This window comes from Manis pentadactyla, chromosome 8 (assembly GCF_030020395.1).
Source record: "Manis pentadactyla isolate mManPen7 chromosome 8, mManPen7.hap1, whole genome shotgun sequence".
In the NCBI taxonomy this organism is placed as follows: domain Eukaryota; kingdom Metazoa; phylum Chordata; class Mammalia; order Pholidota; family Manidae; genus Manis; species Manis pentadactyla.
The window spans coordinates 99,186,730-99,207,172 of record NC_080026.1 but is presented as its reverse complement, the minus strand read 5'-3'; the positions used below and the strand labels follow the sequence as shown (position 1 = coordinate 99,207,172).

The following is a 20,443-nucleotide window of genomic DNA, read 5'->3' as shown; positions in this document are numbered from 1 at the left end:
TGTGCTCTAAGCAGTCACAGCAACACAGATTGAAGGCTTTGTGTCTTATTTTTAATTTTCCTCATGAATCATGATTTCCACATATCTGGAGGATATTTAGTAAATTGAAGCTCTTCCCATACTTCTTTTCTTCCCTATTTTATTATACATATCCTATTCACCCTACAGAAATAGACTTTGCTTAGAATTTCATAACATGTTCTTTTGGTAACCAGTATAAGGGTCCTTTGAACGGAAGCCATTTCCATTTCTGAAAGGAGCTTAGATAGAATTAAGTGCAACCCATGCGGCACGAGTGTCCTGACAAGCACATTGAAATGCTCTCACTTTACCAGAGCCTTCCTCACTGGGTTTGATAAAGGAAACAAAGGACTCTCTTTTGTGAGGTTCTTCAGTAAAGGGACCCATTTCTCTTTCTCAGAAAAACAGTGTTTCTGGATAAAATAAAGGGATTTCTGAAACCCAACATGGAGTGGAGATAAATGGATCCCTTCACACAGACAAAGGAGGAAATCACTGGAAATCAGCTTCCTAGGGGCATCCTGGGTCCTTCAAGAGATATTTTTGCAGTGATGGGGAAAACAAGTCTAAAGAAAATCAAAGGTATAGCAATAGAAGTAAGAAGAAGGAAACAAAGTAAAAGAAGCTACCCCAAGTAGCCATGGATTCCTTAGTAAATTTGGATCCAAGAGTCAAATGGACACCATGGATGTGGTGGAAGAGCTATTATTTCTAAGGTATGATCAGGACAAATTCAGTAAAAGTGGGTTCCAGGGCTAACCAGAAGCAAGCAGGAAAGAAAAATAATGAAAGAAAAGAGATGCTCTCTACCTACCACTTCAGCATTTTATTAAAAAAATATATAATAATAACAATAAGGGAGAAATCTGGGATTCACATATAAATCATGTATAAAAATCAAACGAATAATCATAAAAAAAAGAAAAGAAAAGAGATGCTCCAGGAGATAAGTTACTTTCCTAACAAGTAGTTAAGAAGAAAATAAAGAGTGTACGCTTGAAGATATGATGGCATAATCATAGGATTTGGCAAGTCATTACCACATTCCCTGTGAACAATGGTAATTTGTTCCTAAAGGTAAGCTGTCCCATCTGGTTTTCTGTGGCGGTGTTGGTCTCCACGGCCCAGGTCGCTCATAGCATTCCTAAGGAGTGACTCCGGCTTTGCGCTCAGCAGACTCATGACTCCTAATCAGCAACATCTCAGACTCTCCTTTTTGGCTGTGAGGCTGCTGGGCTCTCAACAAAACTCCTAAATAGGAATACTTACAAAACCTCCACCCCTCTGCTGTCGGCCCAAGACAGAGCTAAGCCAGTTATTTTTCTCCCTTGTGTAATAAAGGTATACTTGTTTTCTATGCCAGATGTCAGAAAGACTTATACCAGGTCTTTCTCTATGCCTCCTTCAAAAAAAATGTTCTCAACAAAACAGTAACCTCAGGAAAAGCTATCAGAATTGTCCTTTAGCCTCCCATGCAAGTTCATATGTAACTTTTAACTTTGGAACGCTGGTATCCTGGTGGTGAGTGTATTTGTTATGTGGCAGTATTTTTTGTTCTTCCAAGTGGAATAGCAGGTAAATGAAACAGCTGTTTCTTTACATAATTATTTTTTTCTCCCAGATGCCTTCAGGCCTCCCAAAATGGTACCAGGCAGGTCATCAGCACTGGAAATCCCTGTGATTCTAGCTCTTGAAGTGAGACCACTGAGGGGACTGTATGCTGTACCACTGTGTGCTTGGGCCCCGATGTGGCTGGGAGATAGAAGTGTTGAGACTGTAATAGATCTCTTAGGCTGCTGGCAGAATTTGGAGTTTATGGAAGAGAACAGGAAAGGTGTCTGTGTCGTGCACCCTCATTACCCCCAGCTGATGAGACTGCCAGTCTGGACCCAGAGCAGGCTGAGCTTGGTTGTAGAGTCAGTTGTTTGGCCTCTGCACTTAAAGTCCTTGCAGATAGATCCATAGTAAGGGGGCATTGACAAGGTCAGGTTGTCCAGGTGTGTCAGGATTACATTAAAGCCAGGGAGGAGGACAGGATGGGGGCATAGGACATAAGCTGAATAGAAGACTAGTGAGGTGACCAGGGAATGCCTAGAAGAATCCAAGGCAAACGCCTCTGGAGAAGAAGGCTCAAACAGAAGAACTCTGAAGTCTGAACCCAGTAGAAGCCCTAAGAGGTCCCACAAGGATTTGAAAGCTAATACTGTGAGAATCCTAACCCACCTGCTCAACCTGGCCATACCCGGCCAGTCTTTGTAAATAGAAGGTTCTTGATTTTTGTTAGGAGCCTCTAGCATTCTTTGTGAAATTACCGGAGCTTCTTATTTGGGAAGGCTTGAGCTGAAAGTGCCTTGAAACTGCGGCCCCAGGCTTCATGCTTGTGGTTGCTCTCTCCTTCGGAAACAGTGACACCTGGCAATTGTTCCCCCCAGTCTCAGAGCTGCCGCGTGGTTATTACTAGATAGACAATTATTTATGGGTCTCTTAACAGATGCATGGCAGCATTTAATGTCCAGCAGGCAGAAGGTGGTGGTAGGATGAATGCCCATTCTTGCTTCCACAGGTCTAAGTCTCATAGGCATGAGAGGAGGATGCCTACAGGGCTAGACACACTGCTCCCCGTGCCAGGTATTGTGTCTGGGTTCCTTGCTTTCCATTTGGACCTGGGACTTTTTCTCTTTCCCCTTCTCCCTATTTCTAATTTCCTCACTCAACCTATCCTGTTTTGTGGATGGTCCCAGAGTAAGGTTGGGATTGGGTAGAGGGCATAGATTTGTGCTGGAAGGCTGTAGATACATGCCCGTGTCTGCCCACCCACATGTACCACCCAAACCTGTACATGGCCCACTGAGCCTGCCCTTGAGGAACTCTGTCTGTTTTGTAATATCAGTGAGTGAGTGTATATGCTTGAAGTGCTGTTTGGTTATCTAGTCCATCACATCCCTCTAGCAGGGAAATAAGAGTTAGTAAAAAAAAAGAGATGGCTAGAGTCAGTGGAGATATGGAAATGACAGAATAAGAAGCAGTCAGTCATGATTCCTCAGGCAGTTCAGTGAAAACTGAAGTGTAGTACTCATTTGGCAAGATCTTTTTATGTAGTACTTTAACTCTGATTTATTACATAAAAGTTGCTGGCAAATATGAACACTAATTCTACTCTGGTAACAACTATGATTGAAATAATTGTAGTCTGTGGACAAGCTGCAGAAAACAAGTATTAGTGGGTAGCTTGTCTTGGACATCATTCCAGGAGTCCAACAGTGAAGAAATACATAATCTTATGGACGTAGAATTGGAAGAGATATTTAGAAGAAATATGAATGGTTCCTCCCTCTGCCTTCCCTCCAGATCCGTGCTAAGCCAACCAGGCAAATGAAGCTCTCTCCTTGCTGAAGACCCGGGAAAAGAAGAATACACAACCTCTTGTGGTCATTCATTAAAGTGACTCTTGGCTTTCTCTATGAGGAAATCTTGTTTAATTATTTAGTATTTACGAGACCGTGTAGCTGCTTTTATGAAAATATAATTTTCCCAATGTTTCTCTTTTAATATTACCCACCTTTAATGGTTGAATACACAGAATCATACCAGATGTTAGTTTTCTGCACATCCAATCAGGCATTTGAGTTACACTGCAGCACCTGGTAAGGAGGCAATCAACTAGACATATTTAAAAAAATAAGTGTGAAATAATTGATTCTATTACTTTTTGGTTATTTGCATGATTGCCTTGTTTGGCATTCTTCTACAGTTCTTATTACCACTGTTGTTATTACCTTAGTTTGAAAAATAACTATCACATGTTCAGTGCTTAGTCTTTACCCATTGCCCAATTTCATCCTTACAACAGCCTTTGATGTTTGTATCCTAATCTGCAGTTTACAGGTGAGGGAACCTAGGCTTGGAGAGGTCAAATTATTTTCCCATGATTATACACCTAGTAAGGGAGAGAGTTGAGATTTTTAACTCTTCTATCAGATTCTAAAACTACCTAACTGCTAATTGCTCTTGAAGTCAACTTGCAATGCCCACATTTTCTTTTGATTTACTTATTTGGGTGCGTTAGTGGGTGAAAAGATGGAATGAAGATACAAAGGAGATTCCAAACTCAGATATGATATTGAAGTCTTCTGAGAACATTTAGAAGTACTCCATAAGAAACTGACAGGGATTTTACCATCTGAGTTTCATGAAAACAAATCTGTGTGTTTCATTGAGAAATCCAGTGTGTAAGGAACTGACGTATTTTATTCTCTCCATCAGCAGTTTGTGTCATTTTCTTTGTCTCTGAGAAGGATGTGTAATTATCAGGACTAATTATTCAGGTAGACACCCTGAGCCATAAGACTGCTCTGAAATCTACCTTTCTGGTTGTTCCAGGATTCCCCTTATCCCTCAATACTCAAGAAGACAGAGTACATAGGATTCCAAAGAGTAATGCAGGTTTCCGTATCACCTCTCCATTTGTTCTAATTCATTTTAATGTGACCCCAATGAGGCATATGTTTGTGGCTATTGGATCACATCTTATCAACTGAGCAGAGGCATAATTAGAAGCCTGCTGCTGGCAGGAAGATGAATAGACTTATTGACACAAACCCTGAAGACTTCCCAACAAAGCCATTTAACTGGCTGGCTTGGGATCATGATAGATCAATACTGCCGAGTAACAAAAGTGTTTTCTATTCACATTAGAACCATTGCAAGGTTAAGGAGAAGTGTTTTAAGATAAAACAAAAGGCCCATTTTGGTGTTAGTATCATTAGAATTGATTAACGGTTAAACACAAACTGACCCACCAATGATAACAACCTCTTAGAAGATAACTACTCCAAGATGTTCTGGGATAAAGTCATAATGATAGCGAACAGAAGAGTCTTGCTTCTATATGGTAGAACTAATAAATACTACCATTTTACTGAATATATTCCCCACCCACTGTCAAGACCTAAATCACCAACATTGGAAAGATAAGCTCTCAAGTACATAACTCTGCAAGGTAATTATAATGGGGGCACTAAGAAAAGCTAAGGATAAAAAACCTTTAGTTTTGATCAGTCTAATTCCTGGGCAATCCTGGGATACTGTCCAGATTAGAAGACAATGGTCTCCGTAAAGATTACTGCATTCTCCATGATTACTTAGTATCATGCCATTCACACTAAGTGGCTATTGCTATTAGCTGGCAAGATATTTTTCTGAAACCTAAAATTATATGAATAATAACAATGATTTCTAATTTGGAGTACACTGCAAAGACTTGGGTCCCTTTTAATATGTCTTGGTCTCATATTCTGATGAGCCAGGTGCTTTACTCCTGTTTTGTATGCAGGAAACCTGAGGCGTTTTGCTTATCCACTATATCCAGACATTACTAGGAAAACCTCAGTCACTTTGATTTTTTCCCTTTTGGTTGCAGATAGGTTCTGTACTACCCATGACTATATGATGCCATCATTTTCTATATTTTGATGGAATAGGATGGATGCAAAACTTATTGCCTGGTCCATAATTAGAAGTGTTCAAATTATTTAAATACCCATTACTTTGTTCATTCTTGTTCTGCTAGAATATGAGAGACTGAGGGGAAATTAGGGCATCTTGAGGGTCACCCATCTTTAAGCAGATGGAGAACTAGGAGTTATTCTTCCATAAGCAGTGGAACTTACCTTCAGCAAATGGGGTCAGGCTCCATGATGCCACTACCACTCAGAGTCTCAGGAAGGACTCCCGGGGATTAGTAATGTCCCACAATACAGTCATTACAGAGCAGGATTAGACACAGGTGGGACAGGTCAGCTATTTCTGAAATTTCCCAGACCACCAACAAACACATGCATTTCTCCTAGGGCAGTTTTACCTCCTCCATAAATCTGTCAACTCCCATTGTTTTTGCATAAGCTTCATGCCAGTCTCTGTGGATAGCGGATATTACATCTTATGCTTCTTTTACCACTCCAAGATTGTTGCAATTCATCTGGGGTAAAGTGGTATGGCAGAAAGAATACTGGGTCTCTGTCCCACCTTCACCACTTAGTTACATGATCTTGGGTAGGTTTCTGAGCCTCTGCTTCTCCGTTTGCAAAACAGGGATTATAACAAAGTATCTATTTTTTGCCAAGCTGTGAGGACCAAATGTAATAGTATGTATAAACTCTATACTATTGCTGGGTATGGTGATATTGAATTGAGTAAGAGTCAACAGTATGAGACAGGTTAGAATTCCTTGCTCCTAATGTTATAGGAATTCAGAGATGGGAGATATCAGTGAAGGCCCAAGAGATTTGCTGAGCCGCATATTCCTGTTGGCCTTGAAATCTGCCAAAGGTTTGAACACAAAGAGGAAGGAGCATTTGAAGAGACCACAGAAAAAGCATAGATTTAGAATTAGGAATACATGTGGCACATTCACGAAAGAATGAAGGCACAAGCTCACAGAAGCAAAGAGCTTAGCCTGGAGCACAGTAGAAAACATAATGGGAGAGGTGGTGAGGCTGGCGTTTCAGGTTCTTCACAGCCAGGCCTAGAATTGATGTAAGAGGCAGAAGGGAACCATGATGGCAGATGAACGACATCTTTTAATTAAATTAATCTGGCCACAATGCAGAGGTGAGACTGGGAGAAGAGTCTGGAATCATGAAATTTATTGTAATGATTCATGACTGCAGTGCTGTGGGCCTGAACTCTGGGGGTCCGTACTCCTGGTGGGAATTGAGAAGGCTCCATTCAATTTAAAAAAAGGATGAGCCACAAGAACGAGGAGAATTTAAATGTTGGAAATTATTTCACAAAGTGCTGTTTTGTTCCTCAGCTCATCTCTTCCCTTCTCAGGCATCTATTTATTAAATCTTGGATGTTTGCTATTCTTGTTCCTCCTTAACACTTTTTATCTCTAAATAAATGATGGTCTCCATAACCTCTCCCCCTCTATATTTCACCAATTTTCCTTTTAATCTTAAACTAAAAATGTGCTCCTCATGCCCTCTCTGTTAATAGGAATGTTATTAGTGAAGCATACATAGTCATACTTCCTGTATGGTCTTAAATTTTTCCCCTGTGTTCACATCTGAAACTGAAAATTTATGTTCAACCCCTTGATCTCAGCAATTAGTTAAGTGGTATGCAGCTGGTTACTGGGGACAGGCTCAAACGCTGAATCATCTCTGTTCAGGTCTGAATGGGAATCTTATCAAGCAGCAACACCTGTAATTAGCATGTGGTTGCAAGAAAGTTCTTCTGGAGCAGTGGTTCTCAAAAAACTGGGTCTGCAGAGGAACATCTGGGAAATTGTTAGCAATGGAAATTCTCAGGGCCCCATCCTAGACCTACTAAACCAGAAACTCTGGTTGGTGGGACCCACCAATGTTCTAAGTAGCCCTCCAGATGCATGCTAAGTTTTGAAAACCATTGTCCTGGAGAAATAGCTTCACTGGGTTGGACACACAGACTCAGGGAGTTAGGAAACAGATTTCAGAAAGCACCAGGCTGAGAAGAGAGGGCAATTACTTCCCTCTTGGAGATGATGCAGACATCCAAAGGAACAACTGCTGGAAATGAGAATTTGTCCTTAGCCCCCTGCCCTTTGAACAAAGGCCTGGGTAGCCATTGCATGCCTCATGCTTTGAAAAATAAGTTCTTAAGTCCGTCTTTAGGAAGGATGGTCAGATCTTCTCATCATGGGCCTTCATTGGGTATCGTATTGTTAAACAGATGAAGAAAGAGAGATATTTCCCACTTTGGGCGAGTTTCATTTTCCTCTATAGAGACCTCTACATACTGAGGATATGCTTATTTGATGGTCAAGAGGAAACAAGAGTTTTTATTTCAACCTCTGTCCTGCACTTGAACTTCTGTCCCATAAGAAGCAGCTCTTTATTGAGGTTCCTTTGAGGGTGCCCCAGTCTCAGAGTCCTGGCCAAAACACTAAATTTGCCTAGAGTTTTAGTATCATACTTGATCCATGGACTGTGTGAGATAAGGAATGAATAGGTCATTAGTTTACCAAGTATCTTGTATCCTCCAATTAGGAAGCCATTAGTTAAACAAGAACAATTAGGTAAAGCCAGTTTTCTACTACCAGGATCAGAACCAGTGTCCTTAGTTTAGTTTTAAAACTCCACTTCTTTTTTACTATTGGCAATGTATGTCCATACAAAGCCCACTCTTACGGGGGCATGCCTCATCAGAATGGCAATCCCCATTTAGGTGTGTAATCCAGAATCACCTTCCTTTGTGGTTAAAATAAGTGATTTCTCTTCCAGCTCTTGAAACTTCCATGCATCTAGACAAGGCATGCTCCTATTTGATACAAAAAGGAAGAGAACTCTATATTTCATTCTCCATCCTACAGTGAGCGTTGATCATTAACATAAAGTCTCTTTGGGAGGAAAATAAATTCTGACTGCCATGGCCAACCTTTTGCTGTTGGATTATGTATTTTCTTATTATAAGATCAGTGAACTTCTCTGCAGGGTGTTTCCATTTGAGGAATGAAATGATGGGACTTTAAAATATCCGCCCTGTGGTCTCTGGTTGTGTGAGTCCATGGACTAATGGCCCTTGGAGGATTTACCTTGGAGGTGATCCAGATAAACAGTTCTGTTGCCACTTAAGAATACCAGGCAGGACTTTTCTCCTCAGACTCTCACGGCAATCAGGAGTAAGCTGGGAAGGTCTGATCACTACCCGGCTTCCAGGGGCTGGTGTCCTTCTGTCCCAGTTCCCTGCTTCTGTTCTCCTCCTCCTTCTCAGCAGAGTGTGTTCATATTATTGGGGACCTGCAGCCACAGGAAAAACTGCCAGCACCAGCAGCACGATTTACTCCCTTTATAATTTCAGCTCAAATCTAGGACTCAAGGAATGATATGAAGCAATGATTAAATCATTTCTAATTTTTTTGAAAGGAGGACTAGAGAAAAAGCCTATTGTGGTTTGTGTGTTGTTCTCTGTGAATCAGAGGTACTGCTGAGGTATATTTTTCAATTGTGTCCTTGAGCATCAGGCCCTCTCACTGTTGCCGTTGGGTATGGGCAATATAGCGTGGAGCAGCAGAAATGACAAGGAACAATGGAGAGAAGTCGCTACAACCTGCTCCCTTATACTCTTCTGAACATCTGCTTCCATTTATATTGAACCGAAATATCCTCAGTGGTCCTGGCCTAACATCTCTTCCCTCGCTATTCCATTCTCTTCCACAACCTAGCAAATACTTTTCCTGCTAGATGTACTTCAAGGTTATTACTAATTTAACCACATAGGCTATGGAATAAATAGGAGTTAGGTACCCACAGGACCCCCAACTATGCTACCAATAACTCTACCAGTAACTATCATGAGCCCAACAGTAAGGTTCTTGTTTAGCCTTAGTGAAGTGAGAGTGGATTTACCATGATAGACTTGGGAACCAAGACTTTCTCTTTGTCCCCTTGACTGTGTGCACATCAAGCTCGATGAATACAAGTTTATAATGCACAGCTAAGTGGCTGCTGGCACCAGTGAAGACATGAGCGCAATATTTACTAACAGAGCTCCCCATCCTCACTCCTTTGCACACTCTCTCTCTCTCACACACCCACACACACCCACACACACCACCTAATCTTAAGTAGTACCTCACACCAGTGGCTTACATACTACAGAGATGCATTGTCTCTTCATCCCTTGGAATCTGCAGTGGATTTCTGGTCAACCTAGTTCATGTAATTCTTGTCACTGCACCTAGAATAGCTAAAAACTCTGACACCTGTGGGTCATGTTGGAATGAAACAAAACACTGTCATGGTTTAGGAATTACAGAAATGTGACGTACTAACTTACTAACTCTGAGCCTAGATTTTCCTTTTTTCATTTAAATGACTTGTATAAGAGAGCAGGCAAAGAGCAGTGGCAGACTGGGTTGCTTAGCTTCTTTTGCTCTGTCGCTTTTCAGCATCAGACTAAGCAAGTTCCATGCCATCTGTCCTCCCACTTCCCTACCGTAGGGAATAAATGGGAGCTAGGTACTCACAGGACCCCCAAATATGCTACTAATAACTCCACCAGTAACTATCATGAGCAGTTGTCTTTTCCTTTATAAAAGAACGGTCTTTCAGTGTTTGTTTTTTGTTCAGTCCGCTTAGTTTGTAAATGCAAATGTACATTACTCTTAATGCTTGTCTGGAGGTTTCTCCACATATTTGTAATTTGGGAGATGACCAGGGCATGTCTGACTTGTAACAGAGATGGAGAATGCATAAATCTGATGCATGTAATGTGACCCGAGAGTCCCACAGACGGGCCCACCATGCCTCTGAGTGGGCCCTGCAATCCCGTACTGCGCAGATTCCTGCCTGTTGAACACCCAAGCATTGTCCTCACGGAAGTACCACTATACTAACTGGTATTGCACACAGTGATTTCCAAAGTGGTGATACTCGGGGAACCCTCCATCCTGCACTTCTTAAGTTGGCCCTGCACTGGCCTGGGGGTCCACATTGCTTCCCATCTGGGGAAAGTATTTTTGCTTCTCCCCATTTCCCTCCCCTTTCCCTCACCTCACCTTCTTTCTGTTCTTGGCCTGAGTGTTACCATTTGCTTACAGATAACAGTAAACTATGAATTTTCATTCACTGTTTTGAGATGCTTGTGAGGCCTTCCTGCTTCCCACCCAGCACAAAACTTACACTCTGATCCTTTGATCAGTTTGACATGGGAAAGCACGGGGAAGCCATGCACCAGTTTGTATAGTGGTCCCCTTCGGAGCTGCCTACTCTTAGAGTAGAGTGTGGTGGGGTTTCGCATTGGCTGCTTGACACACACAAAGCCAGTTACCCTGCATGCCAGAAAAAGAGAAATTAACCCTTAGAGTACTGCTTCAACATTTGGGCTTAAAGGTCTTGAATTTTACTGGTGGGACAATGCTGCTTTTCCTGTGTCAGCGTGCTACACATACAGCCCATACCTAGTCTAGCCAGAACATCAACCAGGATCCTCGCCTCCACAGCTTGCCTGGGATGTTTGGTACGTGTCCTCTGAAGGAAAAAGTCAGCTCTTTAAGGGTTAATATGAAACTAAGGAATTTGGTGGTCTCCCCTGCTTGTCCTTTCTTCAAGGTGTCTGCATGATCCACTTTAGATTCTTGGCTCAGCTGTTGAATGATGATAAAAATAGTATAAATATATGTGTGTGTGTGTATAAAATTATAAAAACAAATTTGAAAAACCCAAAAGACTGAATAATTGAATGGAAAGACCCCCTTGGCAATGCTTGCTTGATTATCACAGGGGGTAGAAAGACCAAAGGTTTTATTTTGGGATGTTCATTTTGTTGTCTGCCCCGAGCACCACCACCACACGGCACTGTGGGAGACCTGACGATGCTCGCCATTTACCTCTTGCTTTTCTTCTCCCTGTCTACTAGCCCAATAGAATCCTGCCAGAATTTCTACAAAGATTTCACATTACAGATCGACATGGCTTTCAACGTGTTCTTCCTTCTCTACTTTGGCCTGCGGGTAAGTTTGAGCAGCACTGCTCAGTGTCACGGTGGGGCACGCAAGCCGTGCACCCAGGGACCGTCCCCCAGCAGCGTCTCTCACAAGCAAGATGAAGCCCCATGTTTCCAGGGGACACAACAGACTCACATTCTGATTTTCAGTCTGTGAGAGAAACCTTTCCTCAACTCAGCATTTTTCTGAAGTCCATGTGAATTTTGTTCCAAGGGGCAGAAATAGAGATTGAAATAATTATTAATATCTCTATTGACTGGCTGTTTCTCATCTCTCTATTCGAACCTGAATGTACTGTTAACTTAAATAGGAAAAAAACCTACCTTCTACTCTAGGAGTTATGTTTATTAGTGCTCACTTAGCTGTGAGAAAACAACTATGAAGGTTGAATTGAGGGGGAAGATTGGCAGAATTTGGGGCTTGGGGGATTTATACTAGACCCTGCTTATGTGTGTGTGTGTGAATGAATGCATATATATGCTTTAGTTGCAGTTATATTTACATTAGAGGGTCTAATAGGGGTGAGATTACTCAAACTTCTCTATGATGCTATTGAAAACTACAGAAAAATATACTGTCTGGTCTTTCTCTAAAGCTAACCGCATATAGCCACTCTCTGGAAAAGGCTCTGTATCTGAATTCTAAGACTAAAGTAGCATGTGATTGGTGTAGATATGAGAATAACATATTAGGTCCCTCCAGGCCCCCATGAAAAACAAAAACATACCCTTTGGCAAAGGAGACTAGTTAGAATGCCATCATTAAGCTCCTCATTTTTTCTTTCTCTTTTCTCTTTTCTTTTCCCCAGTTTATTGCAGCCAATGACAAGCTGTGGTTCTGGCTAGAAGTGAACTCTGTAGTAGATTTCTTCACAGTCCCCCCAGTGTTCGTGTCTGTGTACTTGAACAGAAGTTGGCTTGGTAAGTCAATCTCTCTTCCTTTCTTCTTACAGGTTCCTGAGCCGTGGCTGAAATATAGAATCTAGGGTGCGTCCGAGGGTTGGGCTGTCCTTACAGAAAGAAAGTTTTGTGCATTAATGGGAACAACTCTTGGGGTCCTACAAGCTGATGGTGACAGTTCTCTTTGGAGCACTATCCCAGAGGGGTTTGCACATCAGTGCTGCAGATAATGCAGTTTTTATCCTTGTGGAAGCCTAGTGGTCATCACTGTCAGAGCCAGCACCTCTGTGTTCATGGTGCTATCACTTTTCATTCAACTTGGAGTTAGAACTGGACAATGAAGCCCATGGGGACAAGGCTAACTTTCCAAGTAGCTGGTTCAAGTGTCCCAGGAGGCCTGCCTGCTGAAGTTAGCTTCTATCTGTTCTTAATTTTATGAGGAGTGAGTCCTGCATGGTTTATTCATAGTTACGACTTTCTTTGTAAGGCAGGATAAAATAAAGCATCATGGGTCACCCATCACCTCAAGGGAGATCAAGCCTGTATTAAAATTCTGTGTTCACATCTCATTTCCTGTCTCTGTTCAGCATGTCACTTCCTGTCTCTGCTTGGCAGGTCACTTCCTGTATCAGAACTGAGACAATTTGGTGGGAAAAGTAGCGAGCGCAGAGGGTGGTCATGGCAGCTAAAGACTTGGAGAGATAGCTTTGAGGTTCTCTTTTCTGAATACTTTTCTCAGAATATTCCTGCTGCCGTGGCCTATAGGGGTAGAAGGGAGGCAGAAATGGGACTCAAAAGACTATTTGTGGGTTTTTTCTGTCTTTATTTTTAGAAATTTTTTATCTGAACCTAATTTTTTCAAAGTAATATATATATGTATTGTAGTCTGTATCAACATTCAAAGATGTGTAAAGAAGTTATTAATCATCTCTTCACCCTGCATCCATCACTGCCTTCTTCCTGGGATGCTCAGTGTTAACAGGCTTCGACATCTTCCTTTCATGCTATTCCACCACAAACAAACATGGCTGTGTACATATAATAGTGCTGTAGAGGAGGGGGTCCCTGTGCGAAATAATTGTATCCATCAGAGAGCACTATAATTTGGTTTTCTTAATAACTAGTAAATGGTGGACATCCCTTCATCTCTATAGCTATTCATTTTATGACAGTTAAATAAAGTTTCATAAGTTGTATCACAGTTCATGCAGCTATAACCCTAGTGATGGACCACCTGGTTTTCTTTTTCTACTATAAAAAAATGGTTTAATAAATACCTTCATCCACATATTTTTACAATTCAATTTTATAGATAGTTCCATGTTCCTGGAAGAGGACTTGATGGATTAAAGAATATGTATATTTTAGTTGATATAGATATTGATGGATAACTTTTCAAAAATACTGTGTCAAGGTATGCTGCACTAGCAATAAGTTTTGATTTCCTTGCTAGCACTGTGAATTTATTATATACCTAGTGTCTAATATTTTAAAAATAAGCATCTTTTATATATAATGTATATAATAATCATATACACACATACATATGTGTGTGCCTCTATGTGTATGTGTATATCCTATAAGGATTCTATTTTCTTCTAGTTTTCTTATTAGAATTATATTCACTTGCTCAATGGAAATGTTTTCTTTCTTGATCTGAGATGTGCTTGCTTAGATTGGGCTTTCTAGCCAGTATGATGAGACCATCAGAGTCACACACAAATCCAGGAAGCATCCTCAGTGTGACCTAAATGTGCTTAGGACCAAGGCTTCAGGCTGCCTCAGCTTAGCTGTTAAATGACTTTGTGACCAAGGGAGCTCACTTTTCTTCACTCAGCCTATTGTCTTTCAAATGTTAAATAAAGGTTGGGCTCCATGATTTCTAAGGTTCTTTCAGCTCCAAAAGTCTCTAAGACCCTTGCATTATTACTGGGAAATTTGGGAAAATTTGGGATCTAGATTGTTGGGCAGGACTGGGAAGTTAGCGAAAATAAATCACCAGTATTCCTGAGTCAAAACTACACATGGGCTGCCAGCCAGGGCTGTTTCTCAAGCATTCTGTTGTGAATAACCACTCCCCCAACCCTGTGTCACCCCCCCCCCCCCCGAAAAGCCACCGAACAAATAGACAAGGTATGAAGAAAGAGCAAGGGAGGGAGGGAGGGAGAGAGAGGAAAAAAAAAGGAGAGAGGAAAAAAAAAAGGAAAGAGGAAAGAAAGGAGGAAAGTAATCTGCCTTCTGTTTCTGGCTGTTCTCTAATTACTCTGTGCCCTTGAACAACCGCTGTGCTTTTCTGGACCCTAAGTTTTCCCATCTGAAAATGGGAGGTTTGGACTAAATTACCATCCTCATGCTCCCTATGAGGTCTCCTGCTTCATGGATCGAGTTGTTGTCAGGGTCCATCTGTCTTGGTCTGTTGTGGTCATAGCTGATTGGGGAGCCCCCTTCATGACTGGGGTGCAGACATCCCTCTTCTCCAGCCAGAAGGTCTCACCCCAGGCAAGGGTGTGGAGCCATCTCCTTGCTGGAGTGAAATGTTCCCCTTAGTGTCAGGAGAATGTGTTAAAAATCCATGGCTTTTCATGCATGATTTAATCCTGGTTTTCAGATGTTCTGATCTAGTGAAAATCTATCAGAGCAAAAAGAAAAAGGGGAAAAAAAAGGAAAGGGAAGAGTAATGAGACACACTTTTGCATCAGCTGTGATTTTTTTTTTCTGCACCTTGCTTATTTATTTGTTTGTTTATTTATATTTTGGTATCATTAATGTACTATTACATGAGCAACATTATGGTTACTAGACTCCCCCCATTAGCTGTGATTTTTTTTAAAAAAAAAGGTCTAAAATTTACTTCAGTTTGTTCATTAATTGAACAATACTTACTAAGCACCTACTATATGCCAGGCACTTTTTCAGATGATAAGGAAAAACAGTGAATAAAACAGACAATGTCTTACCCTCTGAAATTGCAGTGGGGGAGGGACAGGAAAGAAAAACAAACCTAATAAAAAAGTAAATTATATAGTGTGCTAGGAAGCATCAGTGCTGGTGAAATTGAAAATGTAGACCAACAATATTATTTCAGGCAATGAAAGAATAACAACAAATAGCCTCTCTCTCTTGTAGCAGAAAGCCCCTTTAATGAAATGCTTTTGGTTTTTGGTAACTAAGCCCTGTGGGTGAGATCCAAAACTAGTCTGCCTATTATGGAAGAGAATCCAGTAAAATAATATTTCAGGAAGGTCCCTGTGTCTGATTTAATACATGGATTATTACATCGTGCAACAATTATTGTACCAATGAGCTGCCAAAGATAAAATGCACATTCCCGCGAGGTATGGACTTACAGAGTAGAAGGAACAGTCCCATGAAATGGGGCATTTCAGGAAGTGCTATGCTCCTTTTGGAAAATGCAAAGGTACTGCCTCTCCTGGCTGGCGTTTGGGGTAAGTGCAGGAAACTGAGGTCCATCCCAGTTCTCCTGCCCACAGGAGACAGAGGGCTGTGCTGAGCCGGCACCACAGGGGATAAAAACCAAAATGAACACCTTGCCCCCTGCCCTTACCTCTCCCAGGGCATAATCCACCCTAGATTTGGTTTCTGATTGTTAATACATGGTTGCATAGTGTAGTATTTATTTCCTGGATTTCATTGTTATCTTTGTGCTTTTGACAATGTAGTAACAGTCACAGTTTATATTTATTCCAGTTCTACTATGTGCCAGGCACTTTGATAAGCTCCTTACATGAACTCACTTAGTACTCAAACCTCTGAGCTAGGAGAACTATTTTTCCCATTTTGCAGATAAGGAAACTAAGGCTCAGAAAGGGTGACGATGTCCAGGGTCACATAGCCTGGGAGTGGCGGAAGGGGTGACTTGTCCCAGGTTTGTTCTGACTTTACGTCCATACTCATGCTCTGTTCTGCCTCCGTCCCTACCTTTAGATTTGGGGTTTTGAGGCCTGGGTGGGATGACTTAGCTGGTTTTGCCGCTTTGTGTTGGTGCCCTTCCATCTCTTCTTACTCACAGAGGGCTTCACTTCAGGCTGGCAGGGAGGGAGGGGAAGAGGTCTTATTTAAGAACATACATCCTCCCGTCTCCTCTTTTCCTTCCCACTCCTCCTTGCCCGCCTCCAGTTTCTAGAGTTGCCAGGGCCAGGGAAACACGTAGAGCCAGCGTGGTGTCTCCTGAGGCCAGGATACCTTAGCAGCATGGAGATCAGACCTGCTGTGCCTTGGAGAGAGCCTGGGGGCTTCTGCACACCCTCAGGCAATAGAGCAGAGCGGGCCAGAGCCGAGCTCTGGGCTCCACCAGCTCAGCTCGCTTCTTGGTTCAGCCGCTTGCTCATCCATCTCCTGGAGCAAGGTCGCTTTACCTGTCTCCTGCTCAGTTTTCTCACCTGCCTAATGGGGATAAGAATAGCACTCACCACCTGGGGTTGTGGTGGGGATTCAGCGAGGTAATGTGAGCTAAGTACCTTGTACCAGGACAAGCTTAATGATCAACCCCAGCCTCCCTCTCTAACCTACCCATCATATCCTAAAGTGCCAGGGAAGAAAACAAACCAGAATGGAACCAAAAATAAGGCAGCGGGACATGAGGACATCCACGTCGGCAGGCAGCTAGTCGCTGCTTATTTTAATTCATGTTCCCACACACCAGCTTATTCATTTTTGTTTTTCTCAAAAATTCCTTGTCCTACCTCACAAAAATAAATGTACCTTGAAATGAGAGATGATTCTTATTTTGAGACTTTATAACATGCTCTGGGGAGAGCTCTTTTATCTGTTTGTCTCATTCTCTTGGGAACTTTATCTCTCCCCTCAGCCCCTGCGCCCTCATAGGTCAATGGGCCATACCTTCTTTGTGTTTATTTATGTGTTTCGTTGAGAGTCATCTTGTGTAGTTAAAAGTAGAGAGTAGAGAAAAATAATAATGCACTCACTTAGTCATCCAACCATTTTTTGTTGAGCACTTACTGTGTGCTCAGCCCTGGGGTGAGAGGAACATGCTTGATCTCCCTCTTTTCTAGCCTTACTATGATTGCCAACAGCAGGCCCTCTTCGCTGATGAAGTCGGGATGGTAAGGAGTCACAGTCGTTGAACTGTGCTTGAAAAACTAGCTGAGATGGCAACTACACCTATCAGGGTGCGCATTTAGTAATGTATATAGTTGTCAAATCTCTATGCTATACACCTGAAACCAGTATCATATCGCCTATTAACTATATTTCACTTAAAAAAAAAGAAAAACTTGAAACTTGGTTCTCTAGCCTGTGTTAGACCTGGCCTTGGACCTTAGACTTTAGACCGATCAGCAGACTGCTAAAAAATAGAAAAATGAGTTCGTGTCCAGCCACAAGACAATTAAAATGATTTAATATATCTGTTTATAAATATATGCCTTAGGCAGTCCCTTTTTGTGTCAAAAGGTGATAAAAACAGGATTGTAAAAAAAAGTACAGGTCCTTAAAAACAACAACAAAAGGACAAAACATAGTCCTGTTTGAGACCAAGGTTTCAATTTAGTTTTGGAACCAAAATAAACACACACGCAGCAACAGAAGGCAACACTACCCGCTGTGTAATTACGTCCGAAATTGCCAGGTACGGGCTGTAAGGGCTGTGGGAGCTCACAGGAGAAAGAGCTCGTGTGGGCAGAGGAGTGCCAGGGGTTTCTGAGAGGCCGGGGCTCAGCTGAGGCTCGTGGTGACCTGGAGACAGGAAGAAGGGAGACGGGCAGAATGGAGGCTGCACGTTCCTGAGGGGAGGGAGCCGAGCCTGCCGTGTGTGTGGAGGGCAGCCAGTGCCCACGAATGATAATACCCTAGGTAAGAAAGTGTCCTTTCTGTGTGCAGGCCCCAGCCTCACAGCCCTGCCAGAGGGATGTACTGGTTTCCTCTTGCTGCAAACTGTCTCAAGTAGAGTGCCTGAAAACAACACAAATTTATTATCTTATAGTTCTGTAGGCTAGGAGCTGACACAGGTCTCTCTGGACTAAGATGCAAGTATCTTCAGGACGGTGTGCCTTTCTGGAAGCTGTAGGGATTCCAATTCCTTGCTTTTCCAGCTTCCAAGGCCTCCCACATTCCTCTGCTCACAGCCCCCTCTTCTTTCCTCAAAGCCAGTGATAATGGGTTGCGTTCTTCTCACGCTGCATCTCACTGACCTTGCTCTCTGTCATCACCTCTGTCTTTTTTCTGCCTCCCTCTTCTCCTTTTAAGGACTGTGATTACATCAGGGACCCACCTGGACAATCCAGGCTGATCTCCCCATCTTAAAGTTAGCTGATTAGCAACCTTAATTTGTCTGCTACTTTAATTGCCTTTTGCCCTGTGAAGATACCATATTGACAGGATTACTATGCACATTTCTGGGCGATCACTCTTCTGCCTACCAAAAGGGGTATTAATATTATTGTTCCCATTTTGCCAAAAAGGAAACTGAGGCTCAGAGGGGTTAAGTAATTTGCCCAAAGTCAGAGAGCCAGGAAGAGTTAGAGTTGGGACCCACACTCGTGTTCTAATGGTGGTTCTGCACAGCCTTTTGGAGTCCAGAAGCTCTAGGAGGCATTCAGGGCCCTCCATACCCTGCATCATTTCCAGCCTGTATGGGAGGTGTCTTGCCAATGACTCTCAGCCCCAGGCAAGCTCACTATGGATTCAGTGTGACCAAAGAAATGACAGTATAATGTTCTTGGGGTGAAAGGGTTATACCCAACTTTATTTTCACGGTGGCAGGTCAGTCACTAAAATCTTGTTCACTCAGAGCGAGTCTGCATGCAGCAAGCCAGTCTCTGCCTCTGGGCCCCTCTGCCCACACAGCCGTCCTCTGGGCCCTCTGCCTGCACAGCCATCCTCTGGGCCTCTGTCCTTGGCACTGCCACCACTCCAGCCTCTGCTCTCCTCTCCCACAGCCTTGCAGCCATGCCACCGTGTCACCCAGAGCACTGGGTGGAACTCTTTATATGGAGTCAATAGCAATGTATTGCCCACATGCATGTAGTGAGCGAGCCAACCAGGGCCAGGTGAGAATCCTGGCCACAGGGACCTCCATTCTATCTGCAGGAAGAAATCTTGTTTGGACCCGAGACCCCCCCTCTCCTCATTTCCATGTAGTGTTATTTTTTCTTTCTTTTTCTTGGGAACAGGTGAACTACTAGATAGATGTACCTGTTGTCCGTGGCTCTTAAGCCAAGTCACCTTGAAGTCTGCGTGTCCCTTCCTATGTGGCTGCAGCAACTGAGGGGAACATGTTAGGTCTGCATTATCTCCTTCTCCAAAGCCCTCTTTCCTTGGAACTCATTGCTTTCTGGCTTTTTTTTTTTTTGGTGTGTATTCGAAGAGCAGAGAAACTGGAATTTTAGAGTGCTAATGAGGTGAGCAGGTGGTGATGGTATGTCCCTGTTTTCCCAAGGAGAGCAATGTTTGGGGTCAGAACACCCTGTTTGCCTTTTAGTGGTCATTCTTTAGAGATCAGCTGTAGCCTCTGGAGTCTCTCTGTTGTTGATCCACTTCACAGGGCGTCTGGCTTCAAGGCTACTCCCTGAGCAGGTGAGGTGAAGTTAATATCTGGATCTTAGGCTGACTATCCTCTGCATTTGGTAAGGGTAATCAAGAGTGAAAGCCTTTGGCTGGTTTCCATTTCCTGACATTAGTGATTTTCAGTGTATTGAGATTTAAACACAAAACAATATAAAAACAGAGTGTGTTTTGGCCAGAGAGTGGAGGGAGCCCCTCTTGGGCTTCTCCAGGAACACAGCTCTGACTCCCAGCCTCCCCTTCTCCATAGATTTCCTGCCCCAGGTCCACCAGGCTGCTAGTTGCATCTGGCCCCCTGTGTCTTCCCTTGCATTGAGTCAGGGGTGAATTTCTGCCCTGCCTCTCTGGTTGGCATTCCTCTCCCCCTTGATACACAGCCCCAACTCCACCTCCTGTATGACATTTTCCCATTCCCCCAGTTGGATTGAATTCCTTCCTGATCTTTTTTCCTTTGCTCTTTGACTAGTGCTGTAAGAGCAAAATAACCAGTCTGTTT

General features: G+C 42.8%; 1 protein-coding gene across 32 annotated transcripts in view; it reads left to right on the top strand.

Moving 5' to 3' along the window:
* KCNMA1 (potassium calcium-activated channel subfamily M alpha 1) overlaps positions 1 to 20,443 on the top strand; it is a 702,509-nt gene that overhangs the window by 411,290 nt on the left and 270,776 nt on the right. For 31 of the 32 annotated variants that reach the window (XM_057506035.1, XM_057506055.1, XM_057506052.1 and 28 more), the window contains exons 4-5: positions 11,419 to 11,512; positions 12,315 to 12,426. In XM_057506035.1, coding sequence (XP_057362018.1) covers positions 11,419 to 11,512; positions 12,315 to 12,426 — 206 coding nt within the window. Of the gene's footprint in view, positions 1 to 2,584; positions 2,650 to 3,369; positions 3,477 to 11,418; positions 11,513 to 12,314; positions 12,427 to 20,443 lie in introns of those variants that run through there. The other variant, XM_057506050.1, reaches the window with a different exon arrangement.